Raw genomic sequence first — 24,432 nt, 5'->3', positions numbered from 1 at the left:
AAAATAAACCCAAAACATAAACAACAGTGGGGATTTATGGCAGATGGAGAAAACCAGTCAATGAGGAAGTTTTTCTAGAGTTACACTAGTTATTGCAAGGAGTGTTGCAGGAAGCTCAAGATGACTGAATGAAGAGCCGGCCCTTTTACCCGCAGGTAACTGATGATGAAGGCTGGTTTGCCAGCCCGAGTAAACAGGGACAGGTGAGGGGAAACTCCCACAGCCTATACACCAGGAAGGTGACTTGACACACTCAGGCAGGAGGAAGGGAGAAAGAGAGGACACTGTGGAATCAGGACAATAACTTCCAGAAGCTAAAGCTACTATTCTACACTACTATTCAGCCTATGCAGGGAGCTAACATAAATGCCTTCAGTAAGTACTCTGGAGACTGTGTTGCATTCTTCAGAGCTTTTACTGATGTACCATTTGTGATCCTTTTTTGTAAAGGAGAAGGGTTCATCTCTTCAAACCTACGGATTATGCCAGTTCAAGACCAAGAGATGCAAGAATTATCAGAGACATGGAAAACCTGACTTTCCCTGACAAATGCTTGGAGCAAAGCCCTGCTCTGGCCCTTACTTGGTGCTTTCGCTATTCAGCCCCTAAATGGCAGACTTCGACATGAGCGAACCACAAAATAAACATATTTACTGACACATAGATTCAATTACTTACAGTACGAATGACAGTGAAACAATCTAATAACAGACTTATAACAAAATATATTTCACAAAAAACCAGAGGGACAGAATACTGGGGCAAAGTCACATTTTTCCTGTTTTACGAGATTTGACTGGTGATTCTATATGTGCAGTTTTTATGAAGTGATGATAATGCATCCAGAAGCCTTAACATAAGTCATAAGAGACTTTCAAAAGGAGAAACTCACTTCTAGAAGGACTTCTCCCTTAAATAATTGATTATATTTTACAAAATTCTCTTTTTTTTACTTAGTTTAGTCTCTCTCTAAACGCTTTGTCCAGATTGGCTGCAATGATTTCTTTGTTGTCCTTTTTTGTCCTTGCTGGGGTGGCAGCATCTCTGCCGGGGACAGGAAAAGACTGAACAGGCTGATTAGAAGGGCCAGTTCTGTTCTAGGATGCCCTCTGGACCCAGTGGAGGTGGTGAGTGACAGGAGAATGGCGGCTAAGCTGTCATCACTGCTGGACAACATCTCCCACCCCATGCAGGAGACTCTGACAGCACTGAGCAGCTCCTTCAGTGGCAGGCTGCGGCACCCACGGTGTGGGACGGAGAGATTTTGCAGGTCTTTCCTCCCCACTGCTGTCAGACTCCACAACAAAGACTTCAACTGATCAAACACACACATCCACACATATGCAATAACACTAAGTGCTATTTTTATCCTATTGTATATTTTATTCTATTTATTCTACTGTATATAGTATTTTATTTTATTCTATTTTGTACAGTTGTGTACAGTATTTTATTCTTATTGTATTCTAATTTTGCTATATAACTTTTGCACTGTCCACTTCCTGCTGTGACAAAACACATTTCCCACGTGTGGGACTAATAAAGGTTATCTTATCTTATCTTATCTTATCTTATCTTATCTTATCTTATCTTATTTCTTTCAGAAATGTGAGAAAAAAGTCACCTTTTCAGAATTCTGAGTTTTGTCTCAAAATCCTGACTTTAGTTTCAGAATTTGAAAAAAAGGACATTCCCACTTTTTTCTTTTTCCAGTGCACCTAATCCTTTTCTGTACAGAAATGTTAAATGGAATAGCTAACCTGATAGTTAATCTGTTAGCTAACTCTATAGGTAATCCCATAATTGATCCCAGAGCTAATATATTTGCTAATATGATAGCAAATCCATGAGCTAACAGGAAAAGCTTCTTCAGCTCTAAGACCCCAACTGTCTGCCATCTATAATCCAGTTTTGAGATCCCTTCCCAGATGCCTTAACGCCCACTCACATCCTGGGCCATTTGACCACAGTAAATCACATGATAGGGGTGGGGCTAGGTCTCACAATGGGTTCACCTAAGACCCGTTTTCACACATTAGCTGGTGTGATTAGGAAGAGGGGGTCCACAACCCTCTTGGGGACGCTCCCATAGGGCTTAAAATCTGGGACTCTCCACCAATTGCTCTTAGAACTGAAGCTTCTTGGATGAGAGGTGAAACATCTTCAAGAAAATTAAAGAAGTCCAGATGCTTTTCTTTCTGAGCTCCTTAGACTATGATGACCTGGATGACAGATACACAACAGGAGTAAGAAACCCTAAACATAACAAATACTGAAAAGGTATTAGAAATGAAACAGGCTACACTGAAAAAAATGTAGCCTGAAAAAAATGAATGGTTAGATTGGATATTTTGGACCGCCTACCAAGCAAATGTCTCATGCACAACCGTTAGACCAACCCTAGCCACATCACAATTTCAACTCACATCAGAAAATAGTTCAGCCATCCTGGCATGCATGCCGAAGTTGTTCAAGTTGTTCGCTGCCCCCGAATGGAACCTGCAAACTGCTGCACTATCTTTACCCACCTGTAAAACCACAAACCCCTCCATATGTTGATTACTACCCAGGAATTACACCTGTTTTTATAGGAATGAATTGAATTGAATAGTGTACTTATATGAGAACAATGGGTTTATTTTACAGCATAATAAAGTTAACACAGCAAACCATTTTGGTCATGTGTCATGTGATGGGCCAATGGTATGACTCCCTTTAATGGGTTTCATTTATTTCCCCACAACATGAAATAGCAGAAAGGCTGATAAAAAATAAATCACATTTGTTTTGGCATATCTAGTCTTTTCAGATCAAGGTTATTGAGGAACCAGCTGAGCTGACCCAGACTTTCAAATCAAGATGCATACCAGCTAAAAACAGGGTTTTCACTCAAGCCTGTAGTGTTGGAATAATAATTTCCTGTATTTACATTTTCTTACAATGAGAATCATGGTTATGTGTACAAATGCAAAAAATTATGAAGTGTCAGGCTTAAGAAGGTTGTTACACATTCAAAATCAATCATATTATCGCTGAGCTATCTAAACATCACATGCTAAAAGCAACCGAAAACATCACAATGAACATGGACCCTGAAGCAGCAGGGTGGGTAACAAGTTACTTTTTAAAATAAAATTATGTATAACAGCTAGAATAGCCATGTATCTAGCTCAGAAAAGTTGTAAATGACAACAGGGGCCACAGGGTAATGAAAGTGACTACTGTGCAATATGTATAACTGATAGTATTTATGAAGTAGAATAATCACAAATGAATCATAACAATTTGAAATTAAATGCAATGCAATCACCTTTTCCTACATGCTGTATTTAATCACCATAAAGAAAATATCCTATAATTAGTGGTAAATTACTGAAAATCATAGTATTCAAAACATTGTTAGAATGAGAATCTCAAAACTTCATGTGTTATGTACAAAAAAATAACAAACAAACAAGCAAACAAAAAAACAATTTTTTTTTTAAATGGCACTTTGGTTTACTTGTGTACTAATACAACACTGACTGCATTTGCTATAATTACTAGGGATAGGAATGCTGAGAATTTAGTGATCCCTGTCTCATTATCGATAACACTTATCGATTCAATTCCTTATCAGTTCAATAAGTTCAAAACGTATCAATATGTTTTCATTGGCTCTGCTTTGAGAGTCACCACCATTGCTAACATATAAAAATATATCACATCTCATGCATTATTTACCACACAGTGTGTGCATGCTGCAAATGTTTGTGCATGTTGGAGATTTTTGTGATTAGTATTGGGATCGCATCCATCCATCTATCCATCCATCCATCCATCCATCCATCCATCCATCCATTCTCTTCCACTTATTCTTGTCAGGGTCACACAGGGGGATCTGGAGCCTTTCCCAGCTCAGTATTAGGGTCGTTACTCGGAAAAAGTAATTATTACACATATTACTCAAACACTTTTCACACTTTTAAAAGTAATGCTGTACATTACTTAATTACTCCCAGGAAAAAGTAATTAATTGTACCACTCATTACATTACTTTCTCTTTAAAATAGCTGAAACACACGCTCTCATAATTACCATTTAACAAGATAAACCTGAGACTACAACTCAACACAGCAACACAAATACATGTTCTAATGAGGACGCACATATGATCTTTCTCTTAGTATTTAGGTATGAATACAAAGCAAAGATGAAAACCAGCATAAAGAGACTTTAAAGTAATCACCACGGTGATTCAAACATGAACAGGTAGAAACGGAGACTGCAACCTGACTGCTCATTTGTGTGTTAGCTGTTGATGTTCAGGGTCTTGGTGTTGGGCCGGGGTCGGCAATCACTCTTGGTTCTTGGCTAGCTTAGCATTAGCATGCTGTCCATGCAGATCTTTTTGTGCAGGCCGAAGTTGTGTTAGCATCATACTGTGGTTGTTTTTGTCTTGCATATAGTTTTAAGGTTACCATCACACTCTCGTCCTTTTGTGCAATAAAAATAAATGTCCACATCCATGCTGTAGACTGTGCTGCTATTTTCCTTGTCTGACACACAAACTGAAATCAGCTGATTGTAGTGCAAGTGCAACTGGAACCGGTAAGTGAGATCGGTGGACAGGCAGACTAACAATTCTAAGGAATTGGACTACTGGAACAGGTTCTCTACAAGAACCAGTTTTCCATTCCCATACCTAGTGATTACTATATAAAAACATCAAATACATTTTCAGCTGCCATAATCTTCAACATTCCATCTTAAAACCAATCATGTAATCTTTCAGAAAATTGCTTAAACTCAATCAAATAACCCATATACAATTCTGTTGCAATAAAATAAAAGAATTGATGGGTATTGCATGTTATATGCAACGTGTAATAGTAAATGGATTGATTCTTATAGAGTGCTTTTCTACTATCCTGGAGAACTCAAAGCACTCAATACAACATGCCACAAACACCTCCTTCTATACTTATACTGCTTCCTAATCACTTTCAAACACGTTCATACTCCCACGGACTGGAGGAGCCAAGGATCGAATCACTAACCGTCTGGTCAGCAGGTGACCTGCTCTACCTCCTGAGCTACACCTCAGCCACTTCAGTAAGCTTAAAACAAAGCGTACCCTGGAATTGTTTGGGATTGTGAACATCGGATTTTGAAAGTTATGGGAAGGCCTATGTTAATTAAAATGATGGCAGGTCACTGGCTGTTACAGCAACAGCTGCATAAAAGCCTGAAAACCAACCTCCAAGCCCACAGTTGAGGCCAGAAATTTACATGCACTTATCATTGCCATGAATGTCATGGTAATTTTGTGCTTTTAATTTCTTTAAACGAATCTTCCAGGGTGAAATGATTACACAGCATACATCTTTAATGAATAGAAAAACCCTCAAAGAATTTATTTTGGATTTCTCTAATCCACACAGGATTAAATTATACATATAGGCTGAAATGCACTGCGAAAAAAAAATAAAGGAACACTTGAGAGTATAGCAACACATCATTTCCACTTATATTGTAAATCACATATTGTATATCGTATATCGTATATTGATCCGGTCACTGAAGTAGCAGAGGGAGTTGTTAATCGGTTTCAGGTGCACTAGAAAGACAACATTGAAACCTCAAAACAGGAATGGTTTTACAGGTGGAGGCCACAGATCTTTTTTTAACTTTTGACTGTTTTTTCCCTAGCTTTGCATTTGGCTGTGGTTCGTGTCATTATTGGTCGCATGAGGTGATATTTGAACCCTACAGAGTTTATACAGGTAGACCAACTCCAACAGAGGAGAGCAGGTTCACCCTGAGTAGATGTGAACATTATGCTGCTACCTGTAACACTGGGGTGTGTGTCAGTGCTTGTATTAAGGAGTCATATCCCTGGAGGGATGCGCAGACCTCTGCAGGCTAGGCAACAGCACCATGACTGCCATTAGGTATTAAGGTGAAATCTTGGGATCCATTGTCCAACCCTGCACTGTTGCAATGTAGGACCCCTGTGTGCCCCCTTTTCTAACAACAATCCCCAGCCTCATTTTGGTGCGAGTATGCAGGCAGTTCCTGGAGGATGGAAGAATTGATACCAGTGACAAGCCCCCATGCTTGCTTGACGTACGTCCAATATAAAACCTTTTGGACAATATGTTTCAGTCTATTCCCTGTTACCAAGTTGCAGGAAGAGGTTCCTCAGAACACCATCTGCTGTCTCATTAGGAGCGTGCCTCCACATTGTCTGGCATGCATACACGCATGCAGGTACCATACAAACTACAAAAGTGGTGCTGAAGGTTCTACAATGCTTTTTTAAATTGGCAAGTCAAAGGCCAATTAAATTCTTGTTGGTCATCATAATTGACCTACAACAGGTAATTTATCTTTGATAGCGCAAAAAGAATTTGTACTCATTGGGCTACAAAATACTGAGACAAATGGGGAAAACCAATAAACGTATTCAATATCTAAGGAGGAGAAATGTAGATTTACACAAGTTGGAAAGACCTTTGGAGTTATTTTTGAATAACTGTAGGTTTCAAGATTATTGCTTCAAACAACAATAGGTAAATTCAAATCATTTCGATGTGTAACCACCAAAGACCCAAGTTGTCATCCTCAGAGGAAATGAAATTGGTTAGAATGTTCATGAAAAACTCAGGAGCCACCAAACACAAACCTGCCATAAACTGGAAACAGCTGGAATATTAGTGTCACTATCCACATCTCCCCTTATCTAGTGCTATCTAGGATTGTGGAGGTAGCAGCCCTAGCAAGGATGCCTCCATCTTCTCAGTCAACTCCTTCAGCTTATCCAGGGGAACACTGAGGCGTTCCCAGACCAGCTTCTCCCCTCCCCTTGTATACCCCATACTCCCAAAGCACCCGCCACAGAACATTCTGAGGGATACTGTGAAATGCTTTCTCCAAGTCCTCAAAACACACGTAAAATGGTTAGGCAAACTCCTGGTTCAGCATTCCATGACCAGGACAAAAACCTCACTTTCCCTCCTGCATCCAAGATTTAGTTTATAGACACTCCTCTCCAGTACCCTGCCATAGATCTTCCGTTGGAGCACATTCTCCAGTCTCCCTTCTTAAACGTGGGGGCCACCATGGGTCTGTCAGTCCACCCCAGATCTCGATGCAACATTGCAGAGGCAAGTCAACCAGGACAACCCTACCATACCCAGGGCCTTTAAGAACTCACTGCAAACCTCATCCATCCTGGCGGTCTGGCCACCAAGGAAGGTATCTTACCACCCGACTATGTCACGTAACCTGTTGAAGTCAACCCACCCACACTATACTAATATGAGTAAAGTAAAACTTTCCCCAACTGGCGGTTTCCCAAAAATGCTGATGGAAAGTCTGTTTCTGTGGCCTGACCAAACTGCTCCCACTCGTGAGTTTTTGCTTCAGCTATCGCCCTCACAACATTCCACTGGGTATGTCAGCAAGACAATGATCCCAAACAAAACCGCTTCAGAACTCCATCAAAGCTTCTGGAATGATCTTTTCAAAGCCCCAAACTCAACCCTATTGAAAACAGTGGACTAAACATAAAAGCCAGTTCTGTACCAGGAAACCAACCAATTTAAATGGTCAAGGTGTTACTTGGTAAGGAGGTTTATATATTTGATCCTGTATGTATAATTTTGACCTTGTGTGAATCTGAGAAAATTCCAAATAAATACAAACTTGTGCACCAACATCTTGTTTTTAAAGTCATTAAAGATTTATGCTGTATGACAATTTTACCCTTGAAAAGGATAGCTCAAAGAAATAATTAAAAGACCATAATTACAATGACGAGTGAAACTTTTGACCACAATTGTATATATCCAACTTGTAGTCATAATGCATAGTTATAATAATATTGTAAAATAACACATAAGGACTAGCATTTTATGAGTACAAAGTGTGCCAGTTTGTAGAAGACACAGTGCTGAAGCTATAGCCTTGTGGAAAGGCCTAATTTTGGTTCAGAGTTTCTGTGGGATTATTCACTGTCCAGCTTGTTGAGCTCTGAGGAAGGACTCTCTCTGGATGGCAGGATATCGTAATGGCAGGGGATGTGGCTGTTTCTTGGTAAATCATATGGATCCTGCCCGAACTTCACATGGCCACTGCTATCTCTTGTGGACTGGATGGTGCTTACCGTTGAATCTGTAATCAAAGAGATATTAGTTGGCATAGTATAAGGTACAAAACTGTTAATATAAAGAACCAGAACACTATTTTAAGATGCTTACTTTTAATTATGCACCTCTATTTGTATTTGAATGAACATTTATATAAATAGAAATAAAATTTCTGATAAAAACGCAGAAACAGTGAGAAAATCTAAATCAGAGAGGAACTGTGGCAAGTTGTCAATTCAGTTCTTCTATTTTTTGGGACAATATTCATGTATTTCTTAACTCCACAGGCTTCTGACACAGTATTGTATTGTGAAAAACTTAATACAAATCAAAGCAGTGGTTATAGTTTATGCGTTGTATGGTGAGACTAGCGCCATGTTACAAAAATCAAGAGGTTCATGACCTGCCCATGTAACACATGATGTGACGTCAAAATTGCCACGAGACACTCACAGCACATGAAAGATGGTTTTTATGTTTGCATGCTAAAGTTTCCTTACCCCTGATAAGTTCATACATGATAGTTAGAATGTGCTTAATGGTACAGCCACACTAAGGAAAATAGTGGTTGGAAACTGGGACAAAAAAAGTACTATGACCAATTTGCAATCTTTCAAATTGTTGCTTCAGAGAGTGTGGCCAGCTTTGTGGCCACTCACAGCTGGTTGCCATCATATAAGTGGCTTTGCTGTTTGCCATGATTGCCATGTGCCAAGTTTGCCATGCTTATTCTACTGTAGAAACATGAACAGGTAGAAATGGAGGCTACAAATCTGACTGCTCATCACCGCCTGTCAAAGTTCAGGGTCTGGCAGCTGGGCTGGGTTCTGCCCTCGACTTTATCATCACTCTGGGTTCTTGGCTAGCTTTGTATTAGCAATCACTTTTTTGTTATTAGCAAAAATCAGCTGATTGTAGCAATCTACATCTACAATTCACTTCAAGTGTTAAAATGCTAACATAGTGCAGTAGAAAGATAGTGTAATATAAATACTATACTCTGAATATTACGTCATATTCTCCATCCCTATTTCTACATAGCAGTTATCCAGTTAATGTAGCGGAAGGAAAGTAGACAGTGATAACAAACAGAGTACAGTCCTCACCAATTTCATAGACATTCTGGTTATTGGTTGGGCTTCTGTTGCTAATCTCAGCATATGGTGAATCCCGCCTAGCTGGTGATTTCATTTCCACATAGCCACATTCTGTGTTTTTGGTTATCAGCATGGGAGGATCCTTTATTGTGGCATATGGGTTTTCAGAGCTGCTGAGCGAACAGGAGCTGGCATGATAGGGTGTGCCCTTCATCAGATCTGCACAGCATGGACAAAGGATCCAGTGAGAACTGAATATCAACATTAAAAATGACAGTTCATAGTTATGTATAGGACTTGCCTCTTAAAGATTTCTCCATGTAACTTCTATCACCTCCACAGGCTCCTGAAACCAAAAAGTGTAAATTAGTAGGTCAAGTATTTTTTTATTTTTTATTTTTTACAAATTTTAATGTCAATACAAACACTATGCTAATACAGTCTTATTACATAACTCCACCCACAAGCACTAGGTGTGTGGACTGGTGACTGTAAGATGACAGTGTTTGACATCGATTCATTTCCTACGACTGGATATCTGATTCATGCTTAAAGAGCAGCTGGGGCTTATCCCAGCTTTCCTGAGAGCAACGTATGAGAGACAACCACATTCACACCTGCAGTTAATTTAAAATTCTCACAATAGTTGTGTCTTTGGACTTTAGAATGAGTGAAAGTACCTAGCAAGATCTAAATTATTGTCTCAAATGTTGAATATTAGATCAAGAAAAAATACTGATCACATAATATTGATCAACTGTCCAACTCAAATAAACAAACTAATAAAATTGACATGAAAGATTCACATTAGTTCAGACTTCTCTGCTAATATAGCCCCACCTGGTGGCATTAACCAGATACTGTATGTTAGTCACTGATGGTGCACCAATTAACACCTTAACTTACAGAAATATCATATTACACATGTGGTAGACCACAATATTGTTCCACAGTCATCCTAAACTGGTAAAATTTATTACAAATTATACTGTAATTCTATCATCACTGAATTCATAGAAAAGCCTGAAAGAAATTAACATGTTTCCATACCTTATACCTGCTTAGTACACACATAATATGTAAGTGATCACCCAGAACTATACAAGCAAGAATCTACTCACTGTAGGTCAAAAATGCACATCACACAACCTGGATCCTTTATGTACAGCAGCCTCATTCAAAGTGAATGTAATAATTTAGCGTTCCCTAAGTTGTGCATGTCTGTCACAATGTAGTAATGTGGAGTAGGAAATCATACAACGTTAATTTTGTGTTGTTTTGATAATGAGCATACACACACACACACACACACACACACACACACACACACACACACACACGGCAGCTGATTATAATATTTGAAGTCCACAACTCACCCAGTTGATTTAAGCAGTCCCCATGTTTCCACTCTGCATGTAGTGTGCCAGTATGATCAACAAGAAGAGCACATTTTCTCTGATCCATATTTTTAACGTTTACAAAAACCTGGTTGTTCTTGACCTAAAAATGGCACAAAAATAGTTGTTAGTATGTTCTTTTACAGACAGTCAACAGAAATTGTACTCTGCAATCTCCTTGTCCCTCTGTCTTACAGGATTTAAATCTATACCTTTCCATTTGGACCACGCTGGGGGCTGATGCACTGGGTCAGAGTATGGTAACTAGGGTTGGAGAAATAATTGCTTAGATGGGGCTCACATGTTGCTGGATGAACACCTGAAAAGTTACAGGAACTGTTAGATACAAAGTATGTCATGTATATATATATTTTCTTCATGTCATTGCTGTCTGGGGCAGTCTATAAAACAGTCATGTCTTTGGTTAAGCTTCACTCAAATGTAGGAGACATCTGTCCCATTGTCTGTCGTTTATTTGCATTTACCATGCATTCACACTTATTCATAGAATACTTCTCACATTAAAAAATGTGAACGCTTCATTTCCTCAAGAATCAAGAAGACAAATATATTTTTTTCATAACTACAGTAAATTTAACCTCCCAAGACCCGAAGTCTTTCATAGGATGCATTTTTAATTTCTCTTTGCTATTTGGGCTGATTGGGACCTGATGAATGTAAAAACAAACAATTACCTGATTTTTTTTTTTTCCTCTGAGAAAACTGAGATCCACATATGACAACATTTGTTTTAAATTTCGATAGAACAGTGGCAGTATAATGTCCTCGTAAGCGGACATCAGGCCCCTGTAGAGCATAATTTATTATTTTGATCTATACAACCCAAAATGTGATGTCCACATATGTGGACGCCAAGTCCTAGGAGGTTCATTTAAAAAGTATTGAAGAGCTTTAGCAATGAAAAACTGGATTATGTTCAGGTGCATCGACTTCACTTGAAATATTCTTGATCTGTGTATGTGCATGATATTAAACTAAATGGACACAGTTTAGAAAACATTTATAAAAGTAATAAAGTATTTAAAGTGTATAGAGTAAATGGATGAATGTGGATTGTAGTGCTGTGAGTAGAAAGAAAACTTCAGGACCAAGACCTGTGAATGGCTTCTTTTAATTCTGGTGTGTGAATAGTTTTGACTTTTGATGAATATCAAAAAGAATCTTTCCAGTCAAAGTTCAAGGAGGAATGAAATACTACACCAAGATTATGAACATTGGTCTTTAGAGATTACCAGAAAGAAACAATTTTTGACTGATTCAGGAGGAGCTGTAATCATAGTCTTGGTCTATTCATTTCAGTTTAATTCAGTTTGGCTTTTATTTTATTTCCATAGTGCCAAATCACAACAACAGTTACCCCAAGTCTTGTCAGAGTTTAAAACAAGGCAGTTATTGGACAGCCAGTCACCAATAAACAATCAACTTCAGTGGACAGCCCATCCAGCCGGTGGCGCCATACAGTTGAATGTTATCAGCATAAAAATTGTAGTAAATGCCAGAAAATTGAATAAATGGTAACAATGTAACCAGGATTGGAACTCATTCCTGAGACTGATTCTCTTCAACGTAAGAAGAGAATCTGCTCACCTGTACAGAAAATGTAATTCCGGATAAATAGGAAAAAAAACAATCTAGTGCTGAGCCAGAGATACCAGCCAAAATTTTGAGCCTATTAAGTAAAATACTATGGTCAACAGACTCAAAGGAATCACTGAGGTCAGGTAATATGAGTAAAAAGCAATTTCCTGCATCAGATGCCATTAAAACACCATTATAGACCTTTAAAAGAGTAGTTTCAGATGAGTGCGCTTTTGAAAACCAGACTGAAAAGGGTCAGAAATCTGTAGTGTGCATAATAAAGATTTAAATATTTGTTTTTAGCAACTCTTTAACGTTCAACAGCAATGAAGGACCAATGCTCGTAAGACATCTAAACAAGACAAGATACTGGCCACCATCCCTTTCTCTCCTTCCTAGTTAACCAGGAACACCGGCTCTCTTGTCCTGCTTCAATCGAGGTTTCAGAAGTGACAAACATCATTTCTACTTTTAAGATCAGGGTTAAAACTTTTCTTTTTGATAAAGCTTACACTGTAGTTAAGGCTGGGTCATGTGAATCCTGATGTGGTGATTTGGCAAAATTTAAATAGAAAAGACTAGAATTGAACAGAATTGAATATTAGAATCTACGTCTTTAAAGAAACTGCACAATATTTCAAACAGCAAAGGATAATAGGACAGGACTGAAGTCTACATTAGTCAGAATTAAATGCAACCTGGAAAATACATTTTTTTGGGTGTACACCATCTGATTTACAGAGGTCTACTTTGGATAAAAAAAAAAGCAGTCAAAGTTACTAATAAAATCGAGCATGGGACCTGTGCATAAGTTTTTTAGCAATTCATGTAGACTATAAGGATAATTGAAATGTTCAGAGCTTTTTAAAGTATAGGGTTAGGGACAGAAAAACACAGGTCCTTTTTCAGGCTCTGGACTGCTACTGCCAAAAACTCCAGTTAGTCATGGAGTGTAGGGATTGTTCATCCATGACGTCATTGGTACCAACTGGAAAAATTAGTGTCTGAGTAGAGAGAAGTCTGTGAATAATGGCAGAACTTCAATCATATCTGCCACTTTGCCACCATGGAGACAGTTAAGCCTTGATAATACTCTGTGGACACAGATACAGACAGCTGGAGAGATTCCTGTTGTACACAAGTGAATGCGCATGCGTAAGCTGGCATGCAGCCGGTTTCAGTTGCTCCTGTTTTTTTTTCTCCATACTTTTCTTACTTTGTTTGTCTCTTGCTTATTACATCATTTCTTCTGGTATTAATTAAACATTTTGATTGTGATTATATTTTAAAGTCTACTATCTGGGACAAATACAGGGCCATGGATATCCACCTCATACTTGTGGATAAAGTATAATCAAGGCTTAAGTGATAGCACAAGAGATCTCAACAATAAATCACCAATAATGATAATTACAGGTTGCTTGTGCTTATAGCCCACATTATAGACAGAAAGTTTGAAGAAAAGAAAAAAAGAACACTGACTCTAATCAACTGTAATAGTTACAGCAGACTCAAAAACAGAGGTAATTGAAACAGTTTTGCCTGTGTGCGTGGGAGGGAGAGTGTCACTGGAGATGATGATGTCAGTAAAAACACGTTTTCAGGACACTGTTGGGCCAGTGGGTCAGTGGCTTGAACCCAGCAGGAATGACTTGGACTCCGGAAAGGAGGGATTAGAAAGACACTTATGGTGCCGCAAATCAAGCAAGACTCTTTTGAAGTACTCAGTGAACATGTAGCTCACTTAGACAGCTTGCTTAACTTAGACCTGTTAGCTGTCTAATTGAGGAGCAAAGTAAATTGTGTCGCAGTCCTTGGTTTTAGCCCAGGGTTCTTAACTCTTGGGCTTTGATTTCTTGTTTATTGTTAAATATTCTCTATTTGGTTTTTGGCTTCGTTATTATTTATATTTGTTTCTTCTTGTAATTCTTACGGCTTAATAATCTGTACATATAAAAGGCATTCCCGCAGCAGAGAATCTCCAATGTGCTTAAAACATGCTGCGAAAGAGGGTGCTGGTTTAGCTCAGTGTGTTGAGCAGGCGACCACATGTTATACAGCTGAGAATGGCCGGCCTGGATTCAAGTCTGTCCCTTTGCTGCACGTCTCTCTCTCTGCCCCTGCTTTCCTGTCCTTTCTTCACTGTGTCTATCAAATAAAGCTGAAAAAGGCCAAAAAAGATGTTGTAAATGAAAACTTGGCACACATCCTATATAAACTGAAACATAACATTCTCCTAAAACTTTTTGTTTTTATTCTCTCAGCAACAGACTCAGTGATGTTGAGTAAAGGTTAATATAAAACAAAATTTAACATTCATATAGCCTTAGTTTAGTACAGCTATTTTATGTACAAATTTGATATGAGATTAGCAAGGACAGTGTAGGTGTCCTGTTTAGGATAATATATTAATGCTTATAGAACAATACAATTGTGTTGTTCTCATGAAAATTACATGAATTGTTGTATTGCTGCATTGTTCATACAACATACATCATGAAGGAATGTTTCTTTCATGATACGCATGAAGGAAACATTAAGACTTTGGACGATACTGCAGAGGTCTAAGGATCTTCCAGGAATGGTGATGCTGTTTTGTGGGGAAAACACGAAACAGCAGGTCCTTCCTCCCTGCAGCTGTCAGACTGTACAATCAGAACTGCTCCCAACAATCATAGATGTTTACATCTGCGCTGTAACTGCAATAAGTTAATCAACCGATTTGCACTACAACCTGGTTTGCCTCTTATCTGTAGTTATTTTTATTTAATTTAATAACTGTACAGTACTGTCTGTATATAGTAACCATTGTCCTTAATGTAAATATGTAAGAAAAATTGTGTATGTTTCTGTTCTGTGTCCTGTGTACTGTTTGTTTGTATATGTGTCTTAACCATTTAAAATCAATAAAACAAACAAGGAAAACAGTATAAATATTAAAAGAAAAAATGCTGGTACAGCACAATGAGACCTAGTTGCAGTTTAAAACAAGTAAATATGTAAATGTACCTGTTATATTGTAATCAGCAGCAACACTCACAGCAGGAGTGTAAGTCACAGATGGCATGGTGGGCTCTTTGCCCTTCTGCTTTTTCCTGAAGATAATGAAGAGGAGCAGAAGGAAGAGCACAAGCAGCACAAGGATAATGATTCCCGCAATGGCTCCAATCTGGTAAGTGTCTACATGCATCGCTGCACTAGTCAAAGTGTTGAGGCTGCCCACCACAATCACACCAGCTGCACACAGGAGGAGGGAATGTAGAATAAGAGTTAGACGTTTTAGAGTCTGTTAGGTTTAAATGAGTCAGTTTTTCTAATGGAGAGTGATTAGAGAAATCAGTATATTTGATTAAAATAAACACTCTGCTTTTAGAAATCTATAACCTCAATCCCAGAGAAGGTGGGATGCTGTGTAAAACAGTAAAGTAAAACAGAAAGCAATAATTTGCAATGAAAGTATGTGCAGTATTTTTTACTAATATTGCCTAAGCAAAACATGTGTAATATAAATAGAATTGGTCCCTGCACAGAACCCTGTGGAACTATGTGACTAACTTTTGTGTGAAGAAGACTCACTATTTACACAAACAAACTCAAATCTAGCTGAAAAAAACTATTGAATTATTGATGAGTGAAAAAGTGTTTGCCCTCTTCCTGATTTCCTATTTTTTTGTATGTTTGAACACTTAAATGTTTGGGATAAAATGTAAATATTAAACAAAGATCACACAAGTAAATGCAAAATGCAGTTTCTAAATGAAGGTTTTTATTATTCAGGGGAAAAAATCCAAACCTACATGGCCCTGTGTGAAAAAGTGATTGCCTCCTTCCACCCTTAGTAGCAAAAACTGCAATCAGGCATTTGTGATAATTGGCAATGAGCCTTATCGTTATAGTGCTGTGGAGGAATTTTGACTCACTCATCTTTCCAGAATTGTTGTAATTAAGCCACATTGGAGGGTTTTCGAGCTTGAACCATCTTTTTAAGGTCATGTCAAAGCATCTCAGTTGGATTCAGGTCAGGACCTTGACTAGGCCACTCCAAAGTCTTCATTTTGTTTTTCTTAAGCCTATTCCTATCAGGACAGACAAGGCTAAGGTTAAGGATTTCAGAAGAAGTAAAACTCCATCTAAGTCTTTGAGTGATAGATAAGGTCATTACTGATTTGCAAATGGTTATACTCTGTTTATATTTACATTTTACACAGCATCACAACTTTTTTGTTTTTTTGAATTAGGTTTGTGGTTTGTGTCATTAAACAGCGTTTGATTCCATTTTCACTGAGGTACATTCTCACCTTGGTCACATCGAGCTCCCTTCCAACCTGAATTGCAGTAACACGAACCAGTCATGTGATCACAAGTGGAGTTATTTAGACAGTCACAGACCTGATGGCAACCATAACCATATAAACCAGGAGGACACTCTGGAAAACAGAAAAAGAAAAGAAAAAGGTTAATTCTGTTCATCTGGATGTGGCGCTACGCTATTTAGGATTGGTTTGACTTTAGCCACATTCTAAAAAGGTATAAGCAAAGAAAATAGAAGATTTTATCTTTTAAAATCAAGGCTTTTTTGTATTTGCCTATCGTCAGCGTCACTGTTGGTAGCATGAGATTATTCCTGAACCCCAAAAAGGTTGCACAGGTAGTCCAATTCCTCTAGGGAATTCCTCTAGTCTTCATTCATTGAACTTGTGAGTGGGATAGCGAGGAGCAGTGTCTTTAACAAGAAGTTGTATGAAGTGTGAGAATCTTAAAACGAATTCTAAAATCAAAGAATATAAAATAGGGGTAATGTGAGCTTAATTCCAAAAGCGTGTCAGGAGTATAGTTGCAGCATTTTGTGTTGCTTGGAGGTATAGCAGAGGCAATTTGTTTAAGCCAGTAAAAAGGGCATTGAAATATTCTAAGCGTGATGATACAAATACATGAACAATTTTCTCCATTTCAGAGGAGGAGACTATAGATTGCAATTTAAAAATGTTCCTTCAGTGAAAGAAACAGGAAGGTGAGATCAATTTTATTTGGGAGTCAATACATTGTGCATTTGTTTTTGTACTCTATTCTTCATTATGCCCCGCCCCCCCAAAATTTTTCCTCTCCTGCCTGTCCTGCCTGTAATAACTGAAATAACACAAATAGAAATAAAGAAATAAGACATAAACAATGAACAAGAGGAGCCTATAGAGAATTTACAGAGCTTATCTTGGAAAAGCAAAATGTGTTTGTCACAACATGTGTTTGCATTCAGATCATAATTCTGATTGCAAAAGTTGTCAAACAGGACAGGATTAAAAACTCCTCACAAAAAACAGGATATATACTATTGGGACTGAGTGATACACTTTTCATTATTAAAGCGTGATTGTGAGACTCAGTTTATATACGTTACCACAAGCTAAACAACCAGAACGTATACCTTCCAACCAAATTAGTAAATATAACAACTTGAGTATAGAAGTAGAACTGTGAGTGAGCATTGAGCTTCTCAGAAGCAGAGAAAATAAGGCAAAAGGGCAATTTAACATTTCCAATTAACCTATCCCCACAAACTGCATGTCTTTGGACTGTGGAAAAAAGCCAAGTACCCAGAGAGAACCCACACAAACACAAGGAGAACATGCAAACTCCACACAGAAAGACCTTGGCCTGATGGTGGAATTGAACTCAGGGTCTTCTTGCTTAGGCATGGAGTTCACCAGCTTTCTGTAGTCAGTCGCTAAAGACCTTCAAACTTCATTTGGCCTTTAGATTAGCTTAATCAAGTTTCAATGCCCGAGCAGTGTAAAGTTAAAAATTTGGTGGAGGGGGGATTATTGTGTGGGGTTGTTTTTTTAGGAATTGGGACTGGCTCCAGCGAAAGAAACTCCAAGACATTATGGACAATCTCATTCTCCCAACTTTGTGGGAGCAGTATGGGGATTGCCCCTTCCTGTTACAAGATGACTGCATACCAGTGCACATGTAAGGCCCATAAAGACATGGGTAAGCGAGTTTCGTGTGAAAGAGCTTGACTAACCTGCATAGAGTCCTGACCTCAGCTCGTTAAAACTGACAGAAAGGGATAATTTAGAGCAGAGACTGTGAGCCAGGCCAAGCTCTGTGCAGGTAAGTGAAGCTCTTCCACATCAGAGTCCTAACCTCAACCCAAAAGAACAGAAAGGGATGAATTAAAGCAGAGCTAGACCTTCTTGTCCAGTGTGAGTGTCTGATTTCATAAATGCACTTGTGGAAGAATTCGCATTAACCGTAAACCTTGTAGAAAGCCTTCCCAGAAAGGTTGAAGCTATTAGAGCTGTAAAAGGTGGTTTGACAGCATATTAAACCCTATGGATGAGAGAATGAGATGTCACTCAAGTTCATATGCACGCAAAGGCAAACAAGCAAATACTTTTTGCAACATAGTGTAAATCAAGAATGCACAAAGAAAAAAAATAAAACCTGCCAAGTGAGTTGGGATACTGGGGGATATAAGGCAGGAGGTATTTATAAAAAGGTGACTGACTAAAGGTACCACACTTGTGTAGCACCAAAGGACAGGAAAGTGCAGCTTCCAACTTTTGTTTAAAAACTTGACAAATAAGACAAGATTTTAAAGTAAAACAAAAACAAAAAGGAAACAAAAGAAAGACTGAAACTTAATATGATTAAAAAAAAACATAAAACAAAAAAGCAAACAAAATAGGCAGCAATATCTTGTAACCTACTTTGATCACAGTATTTCCCCATGAAACCAGTTCGACATGTGCACTGTCCAGAAATGTGGTCACAGTCGGCTCCATTCCTACATCGACAAGTCTGAGAACAGTCCTTCCCAAAGAAACCCAACGGACAGCCTGCAAAGAAGTTATCATCATTATATTCTGTACTTTTAAAATATGCTGTTTTTAAATTAAAAAAGTACCTTTGATAAATTTATCCAAGATTATACCAGTATCATCTGTATCAGCCATTCCCAAAGAGAAGAGTGCTGCACCCCCCTTAAAAACAGAAAATCACATGGGGCCCACCTAATCTTATATTTTCACTCTAATCAAAATTTTGTTGAAAATGTTATTCTAAATAAATTAATAAATAAACAGCACAGGCTGTTGGCTATAAATTGCTAATGCTACCTAGTCATTTGTGTTATGGCCAACATGTGACCCGCCTGCCACTAGGACACAAATGTCAATACGAGAGCGATGAGTATTATTACAAGCTAGCTATCCAAAGCGATCCAAAAATATGACATGAACAGAATGCATGTCATCAATTGGCTAGTCAGTCTTATGGTCATGGGGTAATCATATGATTGTTGGGTTTTTCTTTGTATGTATTATTATAGGGTCTAACTTAAAATATATAGTGCCTTGAGACAACGGTTGGTGTGATTTGGAGCTGTATAAATGAAACTGAATTGAACTGAATTGAAAGTTGCATCACTCAGTGAGTCATGAAAGCGTCTTTTTCACAAAAACCAAAACTGAAATTTTTGAAACCCGTCAACATGGAAAATGTTCTCACAAAAACAACACCATGGTTCCGGAGTCTGACGAAAAGCCACAGACCAAGCAGCTGGTACAACATCGCCTCGACGTCCACCTATTTTGTAGTATTTGTGTTGCATACAAATTACCTCACAGGACGTTTGGCCGTGTTGCTATAAGGACACCACACACATTAGGTGGTACTCAATTGTAATAGAAAACGAGGCAAAACAAGTTGTATTGCCTCGAGTTGCGTCGAGTCGATTTGAGTAGGTACTAATGGAAAAAGTGCTTACATCTTAACCCAGTTAGTTACCAATAGCATGGACTATATTGCCTATATATGAGGAATATAGACTCTGCTGTTAAGGTGAGGTTGAGAAATTTCCCTTGACCTGTAAGGTTACTCAGAGACAATAGTTCCTCAGAGATAAGCGGGGTACTCATGGGCACGTCTACTGGGTAATACTCATAGGATCAGACTTGGACCTTTTACACTAGGGTCACTCAGGGTGCTGGATTTGGGATGAAAGCCCCCATTCATGGGAAGTGTGATGGCATCAGCCACACATGGGTAAATCAAGTCCATTTGTTCACTTTATTAGTTTGGTTTGCAGTTTTCTTCATTAATATAATTCATTAATCATTTTATTTAAACCTAACACTGATATTATGAGGTGCGCGCATAATAGCATTGTGGGGTTTTTCTGAAAAAGTTTTCTGTTATATTAATTATGTTTCTCTTTCTTTGAGTTACCTGGTTTTGGGCGGTGGCTGTTTCCTGTCTTGGCAAAAGGCATGGCTGAGGATTCTGAGAACAAAATGCCTGCTCAGCGGGACCAACCATGTGCTTATCAGGAACAGGGGTGTTTTAGGTTTACTTATGTTATTCTGTGCTTAGTTAATATTAGTGTGTGTTTTTGTTTTCCCCCTACTGTGTGTAAATGGTTTGGCCAAACCACTATAAAAGCTACCCTCATGTGTCTTTGTAATTAGGTCAGTTTTTGGGTTAAGTTGTGTCCACTTTGTTTGTTTAAGTGTCTAGAAATTACTTTTTGTAGAGTTATATTTAGTTGACCTCTTTTATGGGCCCGCTAATTACATTTTTGAATTTTTTTTTTTGAGGGTTAAAATAAAGAAAACCCTTTTTCGAACATTTTTTCCTGTGTCCTCTACGCCTTGGCTGCTTGGTCCCTCACAGTAAGGACCTTACTTGTCTTGATGACAGTGGCTTCTAACAGTCCCATCGTATTTAGATGGGACTGGTCCCTTCTGGAGATCAGGACTGTCTGGCCCTAAGTTAGCCACTCTGGGTGCATCTCATCAATTAGCAGCTTGTTCCATTGTGCTGTGAGAACTCATGGAGTCCAGTTAGCTTTAGCCAGTAGGTGCGAATCATGTCAGGGCCTGGTGCTGTCGACCTCTTCATGCTTTACAATCTTTCTTGGATGCCTGCCACTGTAATGTTTACCTGTTCAGGTAGTGCAATCCCCTCAGTTCTGCTCTTAGCTACACTAGCCACTGAGCATCTTTCTTCCATATGCTATTCCAGTATTCCTCCATCTCCAGCCTCGGTGGTGCATTTCTCATATCATTCCCCTGCCACTGACAGTACAGATTGAATTATTTAGTGGAGAACAGCTGATTTATTCTCCTGGCTACTATCTCTCTGGTATACCTTCCCAAGTGGGTAGCCAAGGCTTGGTAATCGGCCACGGAGGGCCCAGGTTTCCAGCTTAGTCATGGTCTTCTCTTTCAGCTCAGCTTCTTTCAAACTCAAAGCCTTTAATGGACCAGTTGTTCTTTGGCGTTTGGTACCCAATCTCAGAGAGATGATGATATCTCCCCCATGGCCTGAGGTCCTGGCCAACCCTTGCCATAGCATTTGTGTTGTACCTCATCAATCTCTAGTTGTAGCAGTTGATTCTTCTGGATGTTGGAATACTGTTAGTTTATTAGTTTCTTCGCTCTTAATCTAGAAGTTGGGTGTCTAAGAATCAGGTCCCACATCCTCTTCATGTAACCCTTTTGCTGGAATTACTTGCATAGCAGAATTCTAACAGCTCCTATTCTTATCCCTTGCCTTCTTGTTCCAGTAGCCCACTTCTTATTAAGGTCACTCATCTTTTAAGTCAAATAAATGCAAGTTTCATAAAAATTCTAAAATGTCTTTTATCTTTTAAACTATGCTTAAAATTCTAATGAAGCTCATGTGTATTAGCTTCCACTTTGTGTGGTTTAAATCTCAGTGCTCTGTCATTCTCCCTCTCATGCTCTCATTCATGCAGCCAACATCCATAAAATTTCCACCTCACCCGAGTCACTCAGAGCACCATCAAAGCCCCTTAAGTCCAATGGGTCCTGTCCTAAATCCTGTTGTCACTGGGATTCTGTTCTGCCATGATGAGTCATCGTATTTAATCGCCAAATGCATTAATTTCTCTATTGCAACAAATCATGTTCATTTCTTCCAAATTATCTCTCCTTATTGAACTAACTTTGTTTGTATTGGAAACATTTAGGGAATGATACTGGTATATGGGGATTTGACATATTGCATTAGAGTTTGCATCCAAATATCCTGTCACATTTGACCTCTGATGTCATTTTTACAGTGCACATCATATATACAGCCTTTCTTTCAAGTTGACAACAAAATGTGTTAAATCTTTAAAGAAAGTACTGCTAAGAGAAAGAGAATGAGCTGCAAGTTAGCTAGAAAAATCGCAGTATAATATTATATAACAAGTTAAAGTTTTTCATGTCTAGTTATTTACAAATCAATACTTATTACCTACTCCTACATAATGTTTGTCTAAACACCTGTCATGCCACCCTTATCTGATTTTTACTGCACTACAAACTTAAAGTATTTTCTTAAAGTAAAAAAACAAAAAGAAAGCAAAATGAATATATAGAAAATACAATAAAAAAGTAAAAACTGCTAAGAAAAGTTTGCGCTATTGGATTGTGTCTTAACTTTTGTTTTTTCAGTTTGAGTATGGCAATGCTCTGAGTCGGCAGAACAAAACTTTGTCTTTCTCTTAAGTATTTACAATTTGGACTAAATGACATAACTTAGGTATATGTTTATGTGTATTTGTGTTTGCAATTTGACTGACGCTGTGTGCAGTAGAGGCCAGTCCATCCTGGGCTGCACTTGCATTCTCCATCATAAGCGCTGCAGTATGCTCCATTGTGGCAGTTACATGTATGGATGCAGTTGGGTCCCCAGTGACCAGGTGGACAAGCTACAAAATGTGATAATCAAATGTTAGCATGAGATCCAGTTGATGGCTAAATAATCTTTTCTAAAGAACCTTTCACAGCACAGTATTTTTTTCATAACCAAGAGCAATATAGAACAGTAACACGAAAACATATATAAATTGCAATATATAATTATTTCCAGAGTAAACCCACATTGAGAGCAGTCACTGCCAATCCATCCTGGATAACACTGACAGGAGCCATCAATAGGACGACAGGTTCCATTGTTTGTGCAGCTGCAGCTCTGGGCACACTTCTTCCCAAAATGACCGCTGGGACACACTGTATAGACATGTGTTAATCACTGTCCTTAGCTGCATAGTATTTGTGTAATTATTTTTTTGGCATCCTGGGATTGTGGTGATTGGGTTTATTGTGTTTTTCAGTTATAGACAAATCGTCAATGTTGTGACAAGGAACTGCTTTATTGAGCAGCGTATTACATTATATGAGTATGTTCAAACATTTCTGAACATTTAGTGTCTATTACCTTTAACTAAAATGTGTATGCAAACAAATATAGATAGTTAAAGTCATACTCATAGTCATACTTTTCTCAGAATATTAGTTCAATGATTAACATCAACAGGAAGCTTGACCGCTGAGCCTTTACCTACACTAGTTGAAATTCATGACCAGGATTTGTTTCTTGTGAGCAACAGTATGCTGTGACCTGTCACTCACCCTCATTACACAGTGCTCCCTTGAAGCCTGGGAGACAGTCACACTGTCCTGTGATGTGGTGACATGGTCCATTACTATGGACACATTGTGGACAGGTCTGACTGCAGTGATGACCAAAATAACCTGGCGAGCAGACTGCAAGCAAAACAGAGCAAACACAACAGTGAGTTCAGCAATTTATAAAATTGTTGGATCATATGTTTGTGGACAGTGAGGTGATTTTTTTTGGTGGTAATTTTATTCCTCTGTCCACCATCCTAGTGGGTTTTACAGTACTGCCCAAAAGTCTTGATCCACCTTAAATTTCATTATTTTTTACTTAAAAAGAGTCATACTTTACATTATTTAAAGTTATCTTCTCCTCGCTCTCTGAAAGTCTTTAAATTTCTTTGAAGATTGGCTTTTTTTCCACCCATTTTTAGTCGAGGGCTTGTACCCGACCATTTGCTGAGTGATGCTATTAAGCCATTTAATCATTTGACATTAATCATTCAAGCATAAAAAACACACCTTACTCAAGAGCCAATGTTGTGTCTACACCTTTTTCTGTTAGTTACAAGGCAACAGCACAAAGAAGATTTTTATAGTTAGTCAAGTCCATCAGTATCTCATTAAGCATTTATTATCCAACCAGTGTGCTATAGGTTGTCTGTCTCTATGTGTTGGCCCTGCGAGAGACTGGCAACCTGTCCAGGGTGTACCTGCCTCTCGACCTATTCGTACCTGGGATAGGATGTTTACAGAACATTTCTCAAAAGATTGAACATGGAACACTGAAAGT

General features: G+C 38.5%; 1 protein-coding gene across 1 annotated transcript in view; it reads right to left on the bottom strand.

Moving 5' to 3' along the window:
• Nucleotides 1-2,616: 2,616 nt before the first annotated feature.
• Nucleotides 2,617-24,432, bottom strand: part of megf10 (multiple EGF-like-domains 10) — a 60,403-nt gene continuing 38,587 nt past the window's right edge. The window contains exons 15-25 of the mRNA XM_005449427.4: nt 23,652-23,786; nt 23,121-23,249; nt 22,820-22,948; nt 18,936-19,064; nt 16,524-16,652; nt 15,235-15,462; nt 10,839-10,945; nt 10,606-10,729; nt 9,531-9,575; nt 9,239-9,448; nt 2,617-8,157 (exon numbers count right to left, since the gene is read on the bottom strand). Of these exons, the coding sequence (XP_005449484.1) occupies nt 7,991-8,157; nt 9,239-9,448; nt 9,531-9,575; nt 10,606-10,729; nt 10,839-10,945; nt 15,235-15,462; nt 16,524-16,652; nt 18,936-19,064; nt 22,820-22,948; nt 23,121-23,249; nt 23,652-23,786 (1,532 nt within the window). The 3' untranslated portion in view covers nt 2,617-7,990. The remainder of the gene's footprint in view (nt 8,158-9,238; nt 9,449-9,530; nt 9,576-10,605; nt 10,730-10,838; nt 10,946-15,234; nt 15,463-16,523; nt 16,653-18,935; nt 19,065-22,819; nt 22,949-23,120; nt 23,250-23,651; nt 23,787-24,432) is intronic.

The sequence above is a fragment of the Oreochromis niloticus genome, linkage group LG7, assembly GCF_001858045.2.
Source record: "Oreochromis niloticus isolate F11D_XX linkage group LG7, O_niloticus_UMD_NMBU, whole genome shotgun sequence".
Classification (NCBI taxonomy): Eukaryota; Metazoa; Chordata; class Actinopteri; order Cichliformes; family Cichlidae; genus Oreochromis; species Oreochromis niloticus.
Note: the sequence above shows the minus strand (reverse complement) of the source record. Positions and strands in the feature narration are given on the sequence as shown.